The sequence below is a fragment of the Stegodyphus dumicola genome, chromosome 3, assembly GCF_044657685.1.
Source record: "Stegodyphus dumicola isolate Sdum_Otavi_A_Nest chromosome 3, ASM4465768v1".
Taxonomy (NCBI): domain Eukaryota; kingdom Metazoa; phylum Arthropoda; class Arachnida; order Araneae; family Eresidae; genus Stegodyphus; species Stegodyphus dumicola.
The window spans coordinates 32,839,149-32,862,507 of record NC_140770.1 but is presented as its reverse complement, the minus strand read 5'-3'; the positions used below and the strand labels follow the sequence as shown (position 1 = coordinate 32,862,507).

Here is a 23,359-nt window from a genome sequence, read left to right as displayed (position 1 = left end):
TTATTTTGGTGCATTTTTTTTTTCAGTTTGCAACAAGAAAAAATCACTTGGTGAACTTCTTAATATATGGCAACCTATTTTCCTTTCTATTGTGCAGAAGCGAAAAAAATAGTCACATCGTTTCTACCTCTTTACATTATGCATGAGTGGGAAAAAAGTCATATCATTCCTATTTTCAAATAATTTTAACAAAGTGTGTAAATCACATTAGATGTTATCATCGCTTTCATTTCCAATTTTTAAAATGCGCCAATACATAAATTCACGTATATCTTCAGAAATTTTGAATAAAAAGCTCTACTTTTTTTAAGGTATACTTCGAAATACATATACTTAAAGACTAATGGTAAAAATTTTACGGGTTATAATTAAAAAATTTTTTCCAAAAAATTTATAAAAATTATTTAAAAATACAAATTCAAAAAATATATCATAAAAATTGTTGAATTGGAATGAACTTAAATTTCGAACTGTGAAAGAAGGAATCATGCAAGTGTAATAAAAAAAGAGATATTAATAAATATATACCAAACTGAATTAACATTGAGGAGCTAAAATTTAGAGAGCTCATTTTTTAAAAACTACTTGTGCGATTTTTATGAAACTTGGCAGTTTGGCACAATTCGTAGAATCGAAATATGGAAAAGACTTGGCATGTTATTTCAGAAAAAGTTTGATTTTGTGCCAAAATACCTATATTAGAACAATGCTATATATATGAAAGCAGAAGGTTTTTCACACTGAGCAGCAACTATTTCAAATTGACTCCAAACTGACTTTAATTCACTTTATAATGCTTGATTAAAGTTATTGAACTACTTGTAATACAATTCTGATGTAAAATATCTTAGAATTTAATTAGATGTTCTAAATTTTATGTTCTTATGCTAATTTAATCTTTTAAATTTTTTGCACTTTTATACTGAGAAAATCCCAAATAATAAAGCTTTTATTTATCAAATTACTTTGAAATATGATGAAAATAAAATTAATAATTAATGTACATATTATTTATGTGGATAAACATAGTAATGTAACATTTATTGAAGAAAAATAAAATTAAATACAAATATAAACTGATTAAACATTACCTGAATCTTCATATAAAAATCTACAAATGTGTACAACAAATTAAAACAACTCAGATGAAATGAACTTTAAGAAGATCAAGAAAATACAATAAAAAGTATAATTCAGATGAAATAAAATTTAATAAAAAAAATATTCTGAAAATCACTAGAGGTGGGGGAATGCAATTTTTCAAATTAAAAGTTCATTAATTTAATAAATTTTATTGACTGTTGGGAAACACTTTCCTTGGTAATGGCTAAAAATTAAAAACTGAGAGATCTAGAGATTTACTGTAAGATATTGATAAAAATGCAGGAGTCTCCTAGTAAAACATGGAGTGTTAAATATAACATATGACCTAACAGTTTTCATCTTAGCACATAGCTACCATTTTGCCAATTAGAGTGATCAAAGGATCTAAATCTAACTTTACACTTTTTTGGAATGAATGAGAGGATAGATTGGATTACGTGATTACTGCACACTATATGAGAGCTACAAGTATTTGCCAAATATGAAAAATACATTCATGAAGCAAAATAAATACTGATTATATTCATATTAAATGTGATAAAAATTAAGAAAGCCTCATAAACCTTGTCTATTTAGCTTCGAGGAACAGAACTCAGGATGAATTATCAGACTATCACAAACTTAGCCCTCCCATTTGACTACTAGTTGCTCTATTCTACTCCGACATATAAAAAATTACTACTGATTGAGCATTTTCAATAAAAAATTCAATTTTTTTAACAATGTAACTTGTAAAAAATCTCATCATTTGATGAGCTTTTCAATTAGAAAAAGAGACCACAGAGGCAACAACCTTCCTAAATAAACTGACAATAAAATCTTCATTACATACACGCACACAGAAAAATTTCTTTAAGAATTCTAGAAAATCATTTTTAACTAAGCCAATCTAATAAATAAAATCTGCATAACAATCTGCATGCCTCACACCCCAGGAATCTTTTTTTTTTTTTTTAATGTAATTAGTCAACTTTTGATAATAGCATAGAACTTTCCAGTGATTAGAGGTAAATTGAAAAGAGGAATAATTAACAAAAAAAATAAGTAAAGTAATTTCATACAAATTGTATAAGTGTTTCTTTCAGCTAAAAATTTCATTTGGTTTAAAAGAATTCTGGTTACTGTCATACTATTAAAACTTATTAAGAAGCAGGAATGAAAAATATTATTTAAAATCTTTACTTAAAATACCATTTGTTGAAATAATAACCATATATCTTTTATTGAAATCAAAAGAAATTCAAATAGATTTAAAATATTGAAAAGAAATACAAAATACATACCTTCAAAAAGTGACAATGGTCTATCAGGAGTTCGACAACCATGTTTCCCATATTCAAAACACCATTCTGCAAACTAAATTTTTAACACATATAATAATAAACATAATAATGTAAATAACATATAATTTTTAATGAATGTTAATTCTTTATCATTTCAAATCATTATTTATAGTAAGCAAATATTGATTGTATGACTGATACATGAATAAGTATTCTAATCAGTAATGCAATTATGTAATTTTTTCATCACATTAAATCCTTATAGGACACAAAACTTGATTTATTCTAAACAAATAGAGAAAAATTAGAGCTATGCAAAATACATAAATAGGCCAAGCAATATTTTAACTTTAACAACTTACCAGTTTAATTTTTCTGCCATACTATGACCAAAAATAAGCATATTTTTTATAAGCAATTTTGTGTGCAAATTGATTGCAAGAATTCAAATCAGTCACCAAAATTGTTTAAGTATTGCATTTATTAATTTATTTTTTAACTGCGGTGAAAACAAGGAATTTTTTTACTTAAAGCTGACATTTTTCTGATGAAGATGTGGAATTGGAATGAACATTTTACAGGAGATGAAAGTTATAAAAAACATATGTATTTTTTAAATACTTATATTTTTATTTCTTTTCAAAATTTAGCTTTGATATAATACATTTTAAAATATGGTGATAAGCAGAATTCAATATCTTAGAAATATCTGGTTTCCTTCTCACACGTTTTCTGCTATTATTTCTTTTCAAGAAACAGATAAAGTTGAAATGAATTGCAATAAAACCTGTCTTTGAACTGATTTTATAATCCAGTCTCTCCTGGACTACTAAAGACATTTGTTAGAAACACTGCAAAGTAAAAAAAGGGAAAAGCCAGTCCAATCAGTGGATTGGTGTAGGAAAATATACCCCACGAGTGGCGTATGGGCAATCAGAGAAGTCCCCTTTCACGACACCTGAATGGTGCTTGGGCAGAACTATTAAGTACTCAATTTGCAATATTAACTACTATCTTTGACTCTTCATTTTAATTTGGCTATTTCCCCTACTTGGCTTTAAAATAGTATTTGTTTATAATAAGCTATCTAAACTAAGTCACTTTGAAATTAATTGCTGTCATATGATTCCTACATAATGCTAATGATACATACTCTTACATGAAGTTTTAACCAATAAGGAATTTATAAAACAATTATTAACCAATAGGAATTAAAGAAGAAAACTGCAAAATGGAGCTCAAAACTCTCTGATGCAAATTATTGGAATTCTACTACATAAGTTAATAATAAAGTTACTTTTGCTATACATATTTATTTTAATTTGCTTCTTAAAGAATAAAAGACATTAATATCTTTTTGGCTTAGACTTAATGATTTGATTTGATTATTTTTAAAAGGACTTTATTTTTGGAATATATTTATTTATTTATTTGCCCATCAATTATTGTTGGTCTAATATTCTTACATATAGTTCAGTTTGAAATTTAAATGTTTTATAGTTTAAATTACAGAAATATTTAAATTTTCTTCCTTGAACAAAGGATCAGTGTATTTAAAATCAAACCTGCATTTTCATAATACTATCTCAGCAAAAGAGGAAATTGAAATGGGTTCAGACTTCATTCAAGAACATAAAAATTGCCATACCTTAACGGCTCGGTAGAGATATTTAACATCCTTTGTAAGTTGAAAAACTCTCAGGTGAGCATATCCATTCCCTGCCACACCATGGCATAAACCATAACCTTTCTTTAGCAAACCTCTTTCCCAAATAAGATCACTGCATTTTTTTGAAACCTCCAAGTACTTTTCTTCTTTGAAGGTCTAATTGGGAATATAAAATTTTATTTTTGCAACACTATACAAAAAATTCAGATACAAAGCTAGGTTTATCTTATTTCTTGAAATGTTAATTTTGTTCACTATTGATACATCAACAAGCATTCTGTGCTGTAATTCAGGGCAGTGTTACCACATGGGCTCATTGGGCACTTTCTCAGGACATAGCATTTGTACCCACACTAAGCTCTTTACATCTCATTCCGGTGAGATATTGTCCTAGGAATCCCAGTACTCTAGTTTGTCCAGAAGCCCATAAAGGCTTAGATGGCCCTGATAAATGTAGCTTTTTTATATTGTTAAGAAAATATATAAATATAGCTTTGTGTCTGAACGTTTTGTGAAGTGTTGAAAAAATAAAATAAATCACATAATTAGCTTTCACATTTTACCTCTAAAGTTACAATTACACTTTTAGTTATAAAGCACAGTTTCCTAAAGTTTTTAAACTGCAACTTAAAATATAAATGTACTAAAATGTATAATGAAAAAAAAAATGATTCAGTTAAAAAAGAACAAACATACTGTTAAATGATTAATATAATTAGCAAAATTTCTTTCTGATGAAAAGTTAAAGAAATTATGATTGCTAAAAATGAGTTTTCTATGATTTTTTACAATTATTACAGATAAATTTTATCAGAATAAGCATAAAAGTAGAAAAAAAAGCAGATATGATATAAAAAGAAATGATTCCAGTTAGAATAAGAATCTATGAGAAATGATTCCATACCAGTCTGAAAAAAAGAAGCTTGGATCAGTAAGACTTTACATATGTCCCATAATAGCCTAATGTTCTCTATAAGTTTTTGTATAGGTAGAAATTATGCTTTTTGTAACTATTTCATAAAAAAATTATTCAAAATTTTTACACAAATAAGATGACAGCCTTCTTATGTTTTCATATAATTAACAGTATACTAAATGCAAAGCAGTTGTGGAAGCTACCCAGCAGTATGCTATAAAAGTTTTAACAGAGAGCTTGCACTTTATCTTATAAAAACAAATCATCAAATTTTAATTAAATATTTTGCTTTCCATAAAAACAAGAGATACAAATAATGATGCTTGAACAAAAATAAATAAATAAAATAAAAATCTTTAAAATTAAAAAAAAAAAATTCATAAAATATTGCAAAAGTTGGATAGAATAATAAATGAATTTAATCATATGCAACAATTTATGTCAGATATTGCCAAACAATATTTTCTTCTTTCATGTCATTTGACTTTCTACTAGGTATAACGTCTTGTAATGATCTTTCAGAAAAGATTTAACACAAAAGTTAGGATTAAATTGCCTTGAAGATTTCCCATTTAAAACAGGGTTATCATTAAATCTGAAATATGCTGTACAATCAAAGATTTGTGGCAGAAATATTGTTTATTGAATTGAAAGCTTTCTCAGCTTCAGTGCTACTAATAGTGACTTTAGCTTTTTTTTTTTACATTGTTAAGAATTTCATTATGCAGTTTTCCTTTTAAAGCCATTTAAAAAAAAATATGAAAAATTTCAAATGCCTTGACATTTTCATAAAATGTATTTCTTTTTAGATGAAAAACTAAAGCAAAATAAAAGAGCTTGCAAATTAAAGGTAAATTTAAAGGACTTGTGCAAGCCCCCTATAACTCGCCTCTGGGGCTACCTAATTTAATCCAATCCAAAGAAGATATACATAATTAAATATATTTAATATGTAATTACATAATTTTTTTAATTTAAAAGACACTTCATAACTAAACTGATAGTCTTGCATTATACTTAAATGTTTTGTACTCTTGTCAAGATTTACACTATGACTGAAGAAGCCAGTTCTTTTTTTCCTATGCCGTATCTTAAAATGGCATTAAAAAACTTCTGCCATCCTCAAAATGATCAATATATTATTGATCATTTTGATATTGATCCCTGCATATTTGGAGTTTCAAGATAAACAATTCTTTAATAAATTTTAATCAGAATTGTTATAAATAACATAAGCTGTAAATAAATGTAAAAATTTGTTAATTAGCAGGAAACTAACAAAATAATATGTAAATGCATACCATTACAATGCACTGCATAAAAATAAATCTAATAACATTCCTTTAAACATAATTGAAAAAAGTAGAGTACAAGAAAAAAATCCCATCAAAACATTTTTATTAATTGTTCAATTTTGTCGAAGCATTCAAGGATACAAATCTAAAGCACAGAGAAAAATAACACTGATAACTGATATATTAAGTGTCTTATAAACGAATCCTTTGGTTAATACTTTTAGCTTTAAAAAGAAAAAGGGGCTATTGCAGGCATATTTTACCTCAAAACAAATGAACCAATCATATTACAAGATACCTATTTTTCATACCTGAAACAAAGACTCAATACTTTAGTTTTTATGAAAGCATAAAGGTGTGTGTATGTGGGGTGGGGGGAACCACTGAGAAATATACAGAATTACTTAGTAGAATCTTTGATAACAAAAGAAAAAACTTTGATTCAGGCTTAATATTTAATTATAAAAACACGTGATTTTCCCTTTGTGTTTGCGTGTGCATATTTATATTACTATTGTGTGCCTAATACAATATTTAATTTTTTTTAAATAAGTGATTTTATTAAAAAACTGTTGAGAGGAGGAAAAGGGCATATTTTTGTAAAGCTATCTTGTTTGTTGCTTTCAAATGAAACTGGCTTCAGTGGTATAATCATTTAAATGCTGCTTGCAATAAGCATATGTACCTCGTGAAAATGTGCAGGCCTTTTAAACATTTATATTGCAAAGAACTTAGTCTTCTTTAAATGCACAAACAAAAACAGCAGATAATTGCATAAAGATAATGTTAAAGAAAAAGAATTGTTTTATAAAGATTAGTTAATGCATTCACAGAAACAGAAAACTGAAATGTGCAGTAACAGGTCATGCTGAGTCTGAAAATTTATCAATGTATATAGAGGGTGTTGAAATTTTTAGCTACCTCATGATCTTGTTTCTGTTAATCATTTAATTATGTATTTTCTCTTTCTTTTTTTTTTTTCTTTTTTTTTGGGGGGGGGGCACACACAGTGACACACCTTCAAAAGGATATTTGGCTTCTGCCTTCAGACAAATTTAATATGAAACAGAGAAAAGAAACAATAAATACAACATATATGACTGACAGAAAAGAAAATGCTTTTGTATTATTGCAATATTTGTACGAAGAAAATTATTGTTTTTTACAAGTTACTTTATAATGCATTATTACAATTATTAAATTAACCATTACTTGATTTTGATGTAAAATTTACTAAATTAAAACTTAGAAAGAAATCAAATATTTTTAGCTCCCCCCCTCTAATTTCATTTGATTTTGTAATTTCTTAAAACTATATATTTACAAACACAGTAGAAAAGAAAAAACTCTACAACTCTTTAAAATGGATTTACAGTTTAGATGGAATAAAGATGAATCAGTAAAATCTGCTGACAATTACTTGGGAAATAAGTAGAATTGATGCACTTTAAGTTTTACTAAAATATAACAATGGCATTTTTTTTAAGGGTTCTTTAATTTGCCACCTAAGATCAAAGTTTTCCCACATAGCATTACTTCCTTTTGGCATTTAAAAAATTTCTCTGCTTTATTAGATGAGAATGCAGCTCTAATCTACTAATAAATGTCTTATATCAAAGACATTTTCCCATGCATTTTTGCTCTGAAATGGCACGTAGTAAATAAAATCCAGTGCAGTGATGCTGAAAGAAATTACTAAAAATGATATTTACATTTTTCTAATATTAGTGTTAGCTCAGTGTTTCTGATATTTCTATTTTAATGCACAATTAAAGAAAGTTGTAGGAAATTTAGATGCACAAATGTAAATGAACTTAAGAAGCTTGGATATTTTACAACAGAAAAATACATTCTGATAGAGATGAAAAAGTACTCAGAAAACCTTTTTAACACAAAAAAGAAAGGCAAATGGGAATTCATCTGCAAGAAAATGATCAGAATTTGTCTACAAATAGATGACCAAAATTATTCTGTAAATACATTTTCAAATAAATAATTAAAGAATACAGTAAGGAAATGCATTTTTTACATATCTACATAGCTGGATAAATTGATTCAGAGATACATTTAACTGCTCAGAAATGTAAACTATATAATTTTAAAAAAACAATAATAAATTGGAAGGAACAAGATGAGGCTGTTCAAGTCATAAAGCTAAGCTATATCACCATGAAGATTCTTTTAACAAAGGATTTTTAGAATCCTTCATGATAGCTGTGTCACATATTATAACAAAAAAAAAAAAAAAAAAAATGCAATCCACTTAATTTAAGGAATGAAACAGCAAATAAAATCAATCAGGTACAACAGTTTTATTTTTCAACCATTAGTAAACCTACAGTGATCATCGATGTTATGTAATTTAAATATCTAAGTACACTGGTTATCATAAATTAAGGAAAAATCACAAAAATCACGATTACTGAAAAAGTTACATGTAGAATTTAATGAAACTTACCCACAATATACAATACATAGCAAGGTATCAAATAACATAAAAAGAAATTACCAGACAAATATGGTAGTATAGAAATTAGCACATGTATAAAATGAACAAATCGAAGGTGTTAGTTTGCTATAGGAAAAGTACCTTCAATACGGAATATGATCACCTCTAGAAGCAATACAGCACATACAACGATGTGTGATGCTTTCAATTATGCGATCTATCAGTTCCATAGGAAGCGAGAGCCATTGCTCTTGCAAAGCAGTTGCAAGCACGACAAGGGTCTGAGGGGGTGGATTGAAAGCAGCTAGATGTCTCCCTAAAGCATCCCAAACATGCTTGATAGGATTCAAGTCCGGGGTATCGAGCTGGCCACTCCATGCGCATAATTGTTTCCTGTTGAAGATAAACATCTACAATGTGAGCCTTGTATGGTCTTGCGTTGTCGTCCTGTAACAGGAAAGCATCACTTATTGCCCCGGCATACGGGTGCACATAAACATCGAAGATGTCATCTCTATAAATCTGAACATTTATGGTTCCCCTTGGAAAGATATGGAGGTCTGTGCATCCACCCAAAGAGATGCCATCCCAAACACAGACACTGCTTCTTTCATATGCATCTCTTTCACGGATGTTTGACAGATGATAAGGGGTTCTAGGTTCTCTCCATATCAAATAACGCCTACTATCGCTTTCTAGACTAAACCTGGACTCATCCGTAAAGAGAACTGCCCTCCATTGATCAGGCATAATGTGGACATTTTGTTCAGCCCACTGAAAACGGTCCGTCCTATGGCGTGACGTGAGCGGCACACAAATGGCTGGTCACCTCGCATACAGACCACCTTCGTGAAGCCTTCTACGCACAGTTGATGTTCACACGAATCTTCTGGTGGCTGCAGCATGGCAGGATCTAAGAAGAGTCGGAGTAGCGGTTCCATTCATGCGTGCACATAATGTCAAATATCGGTCATTGGCACTCATCGTAGCAGTTGGCCTTCCTTGGCTGAACCTCCTAGATGCCAAATCTGTGGCTTGAAATTGCCTCCAAAGTCTATGAACCACAGAAGGACTCACATTTAGCCATCTGGCCACTTCTGTTTGACTTTGTCCTGCCTCTAGTCTCCCAATGGCTCTCTATTGCAGTTCTGCAGGCAAATGATGCCTGGAGGTCATTGTTACGAATTGGCTATCTCAGATTTCTGATGTCACCGTCACAGTGAAATATGTGGGCTTGCTCTCAAACATGGACTTTTATGCTCCTCGCAAATGACGTATTCCGAAAGCAGCACCACTAATTTGCATATCAGTTTTACTCAGCTACTCTTACTTGGCAACATATTCAAATTTTACACGATTTGGCTTATTTTTTAGGGTGTTATCGCTATTTTTGTGATTTTTCCTTAATTTATGATAACCAGACAGTAGTATCTCCCAATAAGAGACACTCACTGCAGCAGATAATTTGTCCTTTAAATAGAAGTGTCTCTTTTTCAGAGGGTATATATACATACTAAAAAGAATGTATTTAATTAGAAATTCAGGTTGTATCAAGTTTTAAATAATTGATATATAAATAAGTAATTTAGTCACAGGTAGTTATCTGAATTTGAAGTTAATGAAAAATAAAAATTCTTAGTTAAGAGTTTAATTACTGAAAAATGCATCAAATGAACAACAGAGTTTTGTACTTGCAGAAATTCACTGAAAATACTCCATTACACAGGTTTGTATGAAAGTCTGTGCATTCTATGCATTAAGTTGTTTACTGTTACAAACAGTTATCATGAATTTTTCTAACTGTGAGATGTATTTTAAGGCATCTGTACAGTATTTTATATCACACATTTCATCTGGCTCTTCCTCATCTTCCTCCTTATTTTACAAACTAGTTTTGTTAAAGCTAACATCATCAATTTTACTTGAAGTAAAAGATTTTATGTCACATTGGTGTGCTTAAGTACTCAAGTTTTCATCGATTTCTAAATATTCTTGCATTTGAGCCCCGCTACTGATTTTGAGAAGTTCAAATATTTCATTTTCTTCATTATTTTTTCACTGAGGACATTCAAAACTAGTACTTTAAATTCTGCTTTCTTGAAACAGTGCTTAACATAACATTGTGGATATGGATTTAAGATCCTTTCCTATCTATTTATGCATTTTGCAAGTTGATCGCTGCTTCTGCAAGCAGCGTGACAAAGAACATGCCATAAGAACAGTTCCATGTAATAAGCCTTGAAGCTTCTAATTATACTTTAGTTCAAAAGCTGTAATATTGACATTGCATTACGTGGAAAAAACCCTACCTTCACTGATTTCAATTTGACATTTGGTGGGTGGGCTGGCAAATTATCAAGAAATAGCAGAATCCTCCTATCCTTTCTAGACATTGTTTTATCAAGAGCAATCAACCATTCAGAAATCAAACTTTGCATCCTCCATAAATTTTTATTGTGTTACCAATAGGCCAATAAAGTTTTTGGACTGATTTATTTGAAGCTTCTTGGTTTTTTGGCCTTTCTAAGTACAAACAGTTGTTCAAGCTTTCCTTCCATGGTACAACAAAATAGCACACTGAGATGTTTCCTTGGAGCTTCTAAAACCAGAGCACTTTTCTCCTTTGAAGCACATTTTATTAGGCAGATTTGATTAAATAGTCCAGTTCCTTTTGCATTGTAAATATTTTTGCCTCATATCCTTCAGAAATTTTATTTAGTTTTTTAATCCAGTCTGTTACACGTTGCATACCTATTTTTACTTGATCATAAATAGTTATGTATTTGCTTAAATTTGTCTAACCAACTAACCTTTTGATGCTTTGAAGTCCTGTAGTCCCAAACTTTACAAAATTTCCTTTGCCCTCTCTTGCAATTTAATTTTTTCCTCTTTGTAGCCATACTACATAACACACGCAAAAATAACTCACAAGTACAAAACTACACTTCTTTTGCAGTCGTAGCAATAACTTGTTTGCTTGAAGTTTCCATTCTCTCCACATTTGTGAGATTCTTTTGCCTTGGTAGGTGGCTAAATCATCTCACCAACTTTTCTTTCCTATTGGTACCTATCTTCGATTAACTTAACAATTTGTTAACATTATTTTCTTTCCCCTGCTGAGAAGTGTAGCAAGAATAACAGGATTTTGAATTTTATGTATGTGAAATATTCTTTTGATTGCACTACAACTTGTTTTTTGCTATGTATTATTACCCTTTTCACTACTGAAAAGCAGTTTTCAAAATAAAAGAATTCACTTTTCATTTTATTATTCCCTTGTCATAGAACTATTTTTCACTGAACAGAAACTTGCCTTTCAAACCTCAAAAGATTGCTAACAAAGAGTATTTCTATTTTTATTTATTTCTCTGCTTCTATTTTATTTTTGAAACTTTATTTTGAAGGTATTTTCCACCTCCTTTCCGCATGCCTTTGTGCTGGAACTAGAAGTATGCTCAATGTGTATTTGTGAGGTCTGGAGTTCAAAGCTTGGCGAAAGCACTGAAGATTTCTTCCTCACATTGTAAGAGTTCTAAATGATTCTACATGTGGCACTGGAACTAAAAAGTGGCGGACAATAATTCATCACCACTAGAATTTCGTAACTAGGTCGCCTTTTAAAAGGAGGGACTGTATAAGGTATTTTGTGTCTTCTTTCTACATGCCTCCACGGTGTAACTGGAAGCATGCTCAGCTTATATTTGTCAGGTCTGAGTTCAAATCCCAGCAAGGACATTGTGGATTTCCTCAGCTTTCTGACATAGAAAAAATTCTAAATGACTATATTTCTAAAATTCTAAATAACTTTTTTCAGTGTCCCTTAATAAGAAGTAAATACATTAAAGTCCCTATTTAAAAGGAGTGGTACCAATAGAATAGTCCCTTAAATAGAATGTAAATGTCCCTTATTCGAAGATTCCCTTACAGAAGGTACTACTAAAATATTCTTAAAAACTTAATAGTTGCTGAATAAGATATAAATGAGGCAACAGCAAATTTTTCGTAATGTTTTAAACTTTCTTGGTTAGCTAATGAATAATGATACAACATTCAGGGATTACCTACATACAAGAAGGAATGGCTTCATACAAGACTTTCTTTAGTAAATAAAAAATCTTAAAAAATTGCATTTTCCTCACTTTATGACTAGGCATTGTGTATCATATGAAACCAGCAGAAAGTATGAAACAGAGTTCTGTGGTTTCATCTATGCAGGATTTTACCAATTATGTGAGTTCTGTATTATGTTATATTCATTAAAATCAACTGATTTTCTATCATGATTACAAGACAGGATAAAAGTATACTATGAAACTTTAAACTTCCTTACAAAATATTATTTCTAACAATAAAAATTTGAGCTCCTCTAAAAAAAATTGTTAAATAGAAAAAAAAATAAGATCATCAAATATATTAAGGGGCAATAAAATAAAAATATACTAAGGGGAAGTTTTTATCATTTTTCTACAGATATGAATGTTAAAAAAATTTCAACAAAAAGCAGGTGTGCCATACATGCAATTTTTTTCCCAACTAACTGGGATTCCTGCATGCTACTTTCAAACACCTGAGTAGGAAATAAATCCTGGTCAATGACATAACACAGTGGATACTGTATTGATGCTTGCCGTGATCACAATTGTGGGCCTTGAGTGGTTGTGGAAGGTCAGCATTTTTTTATCCAATTTAAACAATACACAAAGCTACAAAACATAATTATTTGGAGTGGGATATAGCTCATCATGATTTTCTTTTGTTCGCATATTAGGAGGGAAGGGAAAAGATGATTCTGAGGAACTTAAGTTCAGTTAACATAGGAAATTGTGCTTTTGTTTAACTTTATATTCAGCTTATTACTTTTTGCAGCCTATTATTATTACAGCTAATTAAAATTCAAGTTTAAGTTCTCGATTACGTTGAAAAGAGTTAGCAATTCTGAAGCTGCAGAAGGATCTGCAAAGCAAAAGCATGTTTTAATGCAAAAGTGGAATTGCTCTAAAAAATGGAGTAACGTATATCCATCTCAAATGGAAGTCAACATTATATGATATAACAGAACTTTTTGTAAAATCTGAATTTTCTGTAGAATTCTGTCCAGATTATAGACAACTAATCAGCTCATACTTCACTTAGTAAAAGATAACATCACCATCTTATTCTTCCCACCAAACTGTACATTCATCATTCAGCTAGTGGATATTGCACCTTGATAAGTCACGGATATGAATATGTCATGTGAACGTTATTAATGAGAGTGTGTTTTTTCTTCTGGTTTGGTGAGAAAAGTGTTATATATTATTTTATTCATCTTAATCTAGCTTTGGCCTCCTGGAAAATATTTTAAACAATTCCATGTTCTCACTGCAAGAACTTTGGGAAATAGCATTAACTGATTTTGATTCAGCATGAATGAGCTCCAACTTATGTAACACGTTAAAATATATGGTTTAGACATACACGTATATATATATATATAGAGAGAGAGAGATGCAGTAGAAATTGACTTTTCATAACTTCATGAACATCTCTGACATAAATTGGAATGTCATTTGCAACCTAGATTGCCATCACTAATAGAAATGGTAAATGTTGTTCTGCAAGACTGGATAAGTATTCCACCACCAACATACCAAAATTTATTGCAGAGCCTTCCTAAAAGAGTGGCTTCTGTCATTGTAGTCAAAGAGGATTCCACATGATAGTAATTTTGATCATACATATATTCAGATGCATGACAACTCTCCTTCAGAGGTGTCTGGATATTGTGATTACATAGTTTGTATGTGCAAAAGGGGGAGAGAAATTTAATTAAAAAATAACTCACTTCATATGCTAGTAAAAGGAGATGCACAACACCAGGAGCTCCATGGCACCAATGAACGAGTTTATCAGCTGAATTTCCAAGTGAAGAAGGGAAATTTCCAGATGGGAACTGCAAACTGAGGATGAACTCTACAGTAGGCTTTACCAAATCATTCAGTTCTTCTGAAGTCAGATACTTCTTTGCCTAGAGATAAAAAATAATTTTCTTTAAGGCCAGGAGGCATTATATGCAATATAAAATGAATATTTCATTAACAGAAAAATTAAAAAACATTTTTAATGCAAAACATACTTACACAATGAAGAAAATTATGACAACGGATTTTAAATTTGACGCAAAGTTGCAGTATTTAAAATACGTTGACACAAGTTCATAAAATATTGCAGCGAACTTTTTAGAATTTAACATACGTCTCATATATATATGAAGTGTAATTTCTCATACATTATTTGTTTTGTGCAGCCGGGGCAACAGGAATGAGACAAATTTTGGAATATAAAGTGGTAGGTTTATTTTAGCATCCATCTCGTAAGTGTTCTCCTCATACCTTGAGCAGAAAGAAGCCCTACTTATACATATGTGTACGTCACGAGGCTCCTCCAATCAGCGATATTAATTGAAATCACGAGGTGATGCTATCTTCTCATCAGGAGTGTTCTTAAGTACTTTATGTAATATGACAGATTTATGAGTTTGGCAATTTGGCGGGCGCCAACAGGTTAATATATTTTATACTAAAGAAAGGATTTCGCCAAAATTTAGGAACAGGGATGCAATTTAGGTAGAGAATCGCCAACACATTATTAAGCAATATTAATAGAATTTAATTCAATCAATTGATTTAAAAATATCATTACATATATGTGTGTGTGTTATAAAAACAAACTTAGAAGTAATAACGAGCAGAATTTTGATGGTGTAGAAGTGTTAATCCATAATGAATAGAAAATTTGAGGTGAAGGCATATTAAATCTTCATTTTTTTATTTCACCAAACATGTTGTGGCCACAAACAAGTTAGCACATTAAATGTGCCTAACCCAAAAAGCTTACATTTTAGGTAAATTTGCAGTAAGAAAGAAGAAGCAGACTGCAGTCCAACTAGGTCAAAACGTAGAGAGTGCGTTATGTTCAGGGTGAAATCTTAATTCAGACCAAGTTTTGGTTCTCACTGCATTTTGATTGGATAGTTAATATTGCTGTAAAATTACTGTTGGTTGCTTGATTTTTAGTTTCATTTACATCACCAGAATTATGTAAGAGTCATATTTTCTCACATATATATAACAATTAAAATGTAATTTTAAAGTACTAAAAAGCCTAATACCTGTGCTAAAGCTGCAATACAATAATTATTATTTTTTTTCTTTAAAATATTTAGTCTTTTACAATTATTTGATTTTTAATGTTTTTACTAAGTACCTTATTTAATGTCTATTATCTTTAGCACATAATTTAAAAATTTTTCCTGAATAGTATTAAAGATTACGATTTTTCTTACTATTCCTAGGAGATAATTTAATTTGTTTATATATGTCATAATAAAAGCAAAAAGAAATGACGGAACACTGTAGATGCGTGATTAGACCCATACTGAAGAAGAATTTTGATTGCGTAGTATTTAAAGAACTTGGCAGTCGAAGCAGTTTTAATTCCATTTTTATTTCCAATTGATATTTGTGGCCACAATCACTTGGCACTCTAGTTGTGCCTTTCCACAGAAGATTTACATTTTTGATGTTGTTGAGATAGAAAGCAAGCCAGCAAAATTACATCTTAGCACAGTAGAGAGCAAAAGCTGAAGTGCGTAGTTATGAAAAATGGAAGCACGCGAAGAGAAAAGTTTTGGTTTACAAGGACAGTTTCAGTTCCCAATGATTACGTCATCAGAGCTTTGCCGATCATAGAGTGATCTAGAAATGACGCAATGCAAAGAAGTTATTACGATTTTAGAATAGAGAGGAAGAATTAATGTTTATAGTTTAATCTATAATTTTGATTCATATATTTTTATCTTACATATTCCCCCTCTTCAAAAAGAAAAAGGCGTAGCTACAGAGAAGCCTTTTTAAAGAGAAAGAGTTAAAGCACTAGCAAATTAAAAATATATATATATATATATATAAATAATAAAATTTTGATCCTGTAAAGTATTATTTATAAATATAAATTTTTTAAAAATAAATTCTTAATTTTTAGAGTCCTATTGAATTTTTCAACATTTCAGTCCAAAAGTCTTTTTGTTTGAGAATTCACATAATCATAATTCTTCAGGGAAGGTTCTTGTTATCGCAGAATATCACAAAATAAACTTTTACATAATCATTACTTATAATTAAATGTAATGCATATAAATATTTATGATACTTATTTCCACACTGATAAATTATAATTTAACATCATAAATAATAGGATTAAGATTTTCGAAATTTATGGTTTCACCGTTATCATCTTTCATTTACAATTCCTGATTTTACCAAACTGGAAGCCTCACAATACTTCTAAACAAACATATCCATCAATAGGGCTGTCCTCTTGAGCTAACCAGTGTGTTCTCTGCACTAGTGGCCCAGGGTGCCTAGGCAGTTACTTGAAAAGGCCTCTGTTCCTTGCATTAAGGTAACTGGTCTTTGAGAACTGCACTAATACATTCCATAATAAAAAAAAATATAATAATAATAATATAAAAAATTTACATGCATTCATAAAATGAGAGCCTCCAACATTATCTTGCATGAAGAGGGTAAAAGGAACAACTGTACAGAGGTAATTACAGGCCTCTGTTGAAGGAACCAGTACACCCTCATCATACTATACTTAACACACAATAACCCATAAATTTTAACATGCATTTACCATAATTTCATATTACTTATCTGTACTAATTTCACTTATTTTTAACATCTTTATTTTTAGAATAATTATAAAATTCGTATTCAAAATTCTCAACAAAATTTCAAAAACATAAAAACTTATCTTAATATCCTTCCCTATGAATAATTTAAATAGCTTAAAATTCGTTACTTAATTTGCTCACACATAATTATGAAAAATTAGAAAAATCAATGAACAAGAATTTCAGATTTTCCCAAACAAATTGCAGAAATTTTAACCACAGTTGAAATGAAAACTATAGAATCCACAGCACATTAAATAATTTAGTTCCTGAGAGATAGATTCACACGAATAGAATAATTTTCGAGCTGTTGAAAAAGCGGAAGTGCAAATAATTTTCTGTCGCACATACTTGCAAACACTAACTCAGATCGACCTTGAACCCGCTGTAATGCTTAATTCCTAAACGGTAATTCCCTGATGATTTAAAGCACTTTTTTTCTAAATATTGTAGAGATCGTCAAAGCAAATTCAATATTCCTTTTCACTAGGCATTCGAACTTCTCAATTTATCGAGAGATTACTTTCAATCTGGAAACACTATGCATGATTATTTTTTTGAAGCACTCGCAAAACACCACAGCAGAAGAATGATCTGTTATTTTTTAAACACTGAAAAAACAAATTTGATGATTCATTTCTTTCACAACTGAAAAAACAAATTTGATGATTCACTTCTTTCACATTATCTTGGATTTACACAAAACGATGATTTGAAGAGCTGAACTAAATTTTCCATTGAGGTTTCAGGCTGCAGGAAACTATCCTACTGGCTTAATTGTCATAATAAAAGCAAAAGGAAATGACGGAACACTGTAGATGCGTGATTAGACCCATACTGAAGAAGAATTTTGATTGCGTAGTATTTAAAGAACTTGGCAGTCGAAGCAATTTTAATTCCATTTTTATTTCCAATTGATATTTGTGACCACAATCACTTGGCACTCTAGTTGTGCCTTTCCACAGAAGATTTACATTTTTGATGTTGTTGAGATAGAAAGCAAGCCAGCGAAATTACATCTTAGCACAGTAGAGAGCAAAAGCTGAAGTGCGTAGTTATGAAAAATGGAAGCACGCGAAGAGAAAAGTTTTGGTTTACAAGGACAGTTTCAGTTCCCAATGATTACGTCATCAGAGCTGCGCCGATCATAGAGTGATCTAGAAATAACGCAATGCAAAGAAGTTATTACGATTTTAGAATAGAGAGGAAGAATTAATGTTTATAGTTTAATCTATAATTTTGATTCATATATTTTTATCTTACATATATATATGATGATGATATAGAAAATGATGGCATAGGGATGCAGACAATGACTTATGTAGATAGACATTTGCTGGATAAAAAAAGTAGCAGTCAATTTAACACATTTTCCTTCACTTTTGAGTAGTATAATTTTACAGACATCATAATGAATGCAATTCCATTAATGATCATGCTTTCATTACATTTGTATCAGTTCTACATCTCCCAAAAATACAAATCAAAAGGGGAAATAAGCTGCAATATGTTAGAACACCAAGCAGTAGCAGGAATGCAACATGTGGAAGATGAAAGATGAGTTGAAAGTGATTTGAGTTATGACTCTCAAATGCATTAGTTTTGGTTTGCTTTATTTTAACAGGTTAACTTTTGAGCTTCTAAAATTATTTTCGGTTGAAGCCTTATATATCTGCATCATGAGCTTTATATAAGAAACATATGACATGGATTAATTTGGTAATGATGCAGTTTAGAATGGTTATTATAAACTGCTGCTATTTTTAGGACTGAAAGGAGAATTAGTTAAATTAAAATGGAATGATAAGAGATTATTGCAAATTGCAGCTAGAGTGGTAAAAGTATATTTACGGGTACCCCTTGGCGAAACTTTGTGGTACATGGATACTGAGTTTGTGCAATTCTTTGACTTGTTATTTTATATTATGGTTACTTGTTACTGTGGCCTTCACATTTTTTTTTTTTTTTATAGAATGCCGGTAAACACTACTAACATATGAAAACATACTTTAGCATATATATTTTTTTTAGTTTAAAGCAAAAAATATATGATTTGTTTAAAAAACATCGGAACTGGGAATAGAACAAAAAGAATGCACACAAAAATGATGCTGTTGCTTGCTAAAAGACTGTCACAACATAGTTGCCACAAGAATGGTTATGCATATGTTGGGCACAGTCTGAAAATTTGGCAATTTCTACTAAGGTGGTTGCATTAATACATAAGTATCTCAATATTGCGTATTTGCACACACATTTTAAACTGTTACCATAAATCAGAAGTTTATAAATCATGTGCTGAAAAACCTAGGGGGGAACTGCACAAAGGGGAGAAATATGAGAGTAACTATAGTATATAAAAGCTTATCAATTTAAATATTGAAAAGAAAAAGACATACTTGAAGCAGCATGTAAAGAATTCCAGCAAAACCATGAGCACATCCAACATAGGCTTTATTATGCCATTCAAAATACAATGGAATTTTGGACGTGTTCTTGAATTTTTTAGCCAGTCTTTGGCCAGATTTTAAAATTGAACCTATGACCTGAGAAAATCATTATGAAAGTCAATAACAAGTATTTTCACAAAATAATAAATTTTTAATGTAAAAATGGGTAGTTAAATATTATGCCTCTTTAATGATTTCTTCCCGGTAATTATCCTCATCAGGAACATGCTTTTCAAGAAAAAGAAGTGCAAAAAGAAACCCTACACGACCAAACAATAACTCATCTGGACAATCACTCATTACTGAACAAACATCTTTGTCAAGATTTTCAAGCCTGAAAAGCAAGAAAATAAATACACTATAAAACTCTGGTGTTAATTAATACACTTAATAACACATTCTTTACTGTCCAAATTATCCATATAAATGCATACTTTTCAGCAGAAAAAATAAAAAACAAAAGGAATGACAATTTCTTTTTTATCTTATTTAATACTATTAAATTTTTATAAAAACACACATAATTAAAAGAAGAATTACATTCGCAGGCTCCAAAAATATGAATGACTGGAAGTTAAAATCCCCTCAATTTCAGTAACAATTATTTTACATATTAAAAGAAGATAAAAATACGACTAATATATAATTAAAACAAAACAAAAAGTTGCATCTATAAAATCTGCATTCATAAAGCACAAAGTAGGAAAAACAATTAACACAGAAAATTACTTAATACCTAATGCTTTTGATTTTATTAGGTAATTTCTACATGGGACAGACCTCTTTAAGGTAATTTAACTTACAGTACTGTTATTTCAGATTCAGAAATGTATGAGTGTATGCACACGTGTATGTATGTATGTATGTATGTACATATATGTGTATATGTATGCACACACATACATTCGTGCTTACATACAGACATACTAATTTTTGTCAAAATCATTTATGAATTCATATATCAAAAATAATATATGATCATCAATAGTAAAAATATTTTGGAAAAATTTTGAATTTATTTTGAAAATACCTTCTAGCTAAATCACGGCTTTCTTTCTCCATACCAGATCGATGATATAATACTGAAGCAATCGCTAAGGGACCAGCTGCACCACACAAGAAAGAAAATCGCTTCTTTTTCAAATAGGGTATAATAGGCTCTATGTATGATAAAGCATCTTTCAGAAAATTCTTTTTTCCTTCACATAATTTAATATCCATGAATCTCATGTATAACAGAGCAATGCCTGCGAAAAAAAAATAATACATCTATTTACTCTAGAAATAAAAACATTTTACAGAACAGTGAAAAATCATTTACACTGCTCAACATTGAAAATGAAACACCAAGAAGGAGTGGTCAGAAATTTATGCAAATTTTAGAGTAGACATACATCACTGAGTTATGCGAATGATGTGAAATGCGCAGCTCTCCGACACACGTGAAGTAAGATATAAGGGAAGGAACATGTAGAATGGGCAATATTCGTGTCGTTATTTCTGCTGGACGAATTATCGAAGAAAGTTGGTTTTTGTCCCAGAGGATATGTGTAATAGGAAAGAATGCCAGGTTGCTGTCAACGCAGGCACTTCCAGCAGATAGATGATTTTATGAGGGGTATGGTGATCGGACTGAGAAGAGCGGGTTGGTCCTTACGTCAAATCGCAGCTGATACCCACATGGATGCGAGAACGGTGCATTGGCTATGGCGAACATGGTTGGAACAAGGAAATGTGGGAAGAAGGAGGGTTGCAGGTGCAGCCAGAGTAACGTCAGCACGCGTGGATCGACGCATCGGCCGACAAGCTGTGGCAGTCCCACAAGTCCCTTGTACCGTGATTCTGCAGCATATGCAAGATACCTGGATGTTCCCGTGTCGAGCAGAACCTTTTCCCGTCAATTGGTTGAACATGGCCTGCACTCACCGCATCCGTTAAGAAGACTGCCATTGACCCCACAGCATAGATGCCAATGGACGGATGGTCCCGGACTGGAGCGATGTGGATGACAGAATGGTGAAATGTCGTATTCTCCAATGAGTCCCGCTTCTGTTTATCCAGTGACAGTAGCCGCATACATGTGTAGCATCAACGTGAAGACAAGTCTAATCCGACAGTAACTGTGGAATGCTCCAATGTGTGACAACGTGGCATACTAGTTTGGGGCGCTATTGCCTACGATTCCAGGTCACCTCTAGTTCGTATTCAGGGCACTATGACGGCCCAACGATACTTGGATAATGTACTGCGGCCGGTGGCAATCCCCTACCTTCAGGGGCTGCCTAATGCAATTTTTCAGCAGGATAATGCCCGACCACACAGTGCTCGCATCTGCCAACATGCTCTGCAAGGTATACAGATGCTTCCCTGGATACCGTACTCTCCTGACCTGTCACCAACGAACATGTGTAGAATGTGATTCGATGCCGCTTGCACACTCTGCCCCTGTCTCGTTCAGAAGACAAACTGTGGCAAACAGTTGAAAGGAAATGGAAAGCCATCCCTCAGGACACCATCTGCACTCTTATTGACTCTATGCCTAGATGTGTTTCTTCGTTCATCACTGTCCGTGATGGTCATACATCCTACCGAGCCGATGAAATTCTCGCTCTGCATTCTGACTATCATTTTGAAATAAAGATTGCTTATTGCTGCTTGCTATCTCTGTCTTTTTTCCAAATTTATCACTTTCTGACTACTTCTTCTTGGTGTTGCATTTTCAATGTCGAGCAGTGTATAACCATTTTAAACAAAATTTTGCACTATACTATAGCAGAACTTCTTATTACAAAACATACTTGAAATGTTAGAAATCTTTGCGAGTTGACTAAAATATTTTGTTACTTTTACGTTTAAGTGGTAATTTAAAAAAGTTAAAATAATAAGTGGCTTTTTGGTGGGAAATTTAATAAAGATCTAACTTTTCAAAAGATGTTACTTTGTAAGTTTTAAAAAAAATGAAAAAAGGTCATTGTTAAAAGTTTTTTTCATTTTAAATTGAGCTTAGAAAGTATGTTAAAATTAAGACTGCATCAATACATTTATTTCTAAAATTGAAACAAAATAGTTCATTTTTAAAAGTAGTTATTGCTTTTAAGCATTTTAAGGCATTCTGCTTTTCACTCAGTTTAAAGACAAAATGTATAAATAGTCGTGTTGGGCAGTCAACATGTTAAACTGCCAAATAATGACTTATAATTACAAAAAACTAGTTAATTCATATATACATATTATTATTATTATACATATTATAATTAATCCTAATAATTAATCAATAAACTTATTAACAGAATTTTCTTTTTTCTTCTTTGTTAGGCTCTGGTAAAAATTTAGGGGAAAATATATTTCAGGGTACCCTTTGGCGAAAACTGGTTTTTTTTTTTTGGGCGCCATTCTTGTTTACATGCAATGCCCTCCCAAATAAAATAGCGTCCAAAACATAATAATGCGGTGCTTATGTATTGTGACGACTAC

General features: G+C 31.0%; 1 protein-coding gene across 1 annotated transcript in view; it reads right to left on the bottom strand.

Annotated features, from left to right (window-relative positions):
- The window catches only part of LOC118202981 (glutathione S-transferase LANCL1-like), a 37,830-nt gene that overhangs the window by 5,781 nt on the left and 8,690 nt on the right, over positions 1-23,359 (bottom strand). Inside the window, exons 4-9 of the mRNA XM_085812721.1 lie at positions 20,916-21,132; positions 20,069-20,219; positions 19,835-19,981; positions 14,541-14,723; positions 4,036-4,212; positions 2,388-2,460 (exon numbers count right to left, since the gene is read on the bottom strand). Of these exons, the coding sequence (XP_085668847.1) occupies positions 2,388-2,460; positions 4,036-4,212; positions 14,541-14,723; positions 19,835-19,981; positions 20,069-20,219; positions 20,916-21,132 (948 nt within the window). The remainder of the gene's footprint in view (positions 1-2,387; positions 2,461-4,035; positions 4,213-14,540; positions 14,724-19,834; positions 19,982-20,068; positions 20,220-20,915; positions 21,133-23,359) is intronic.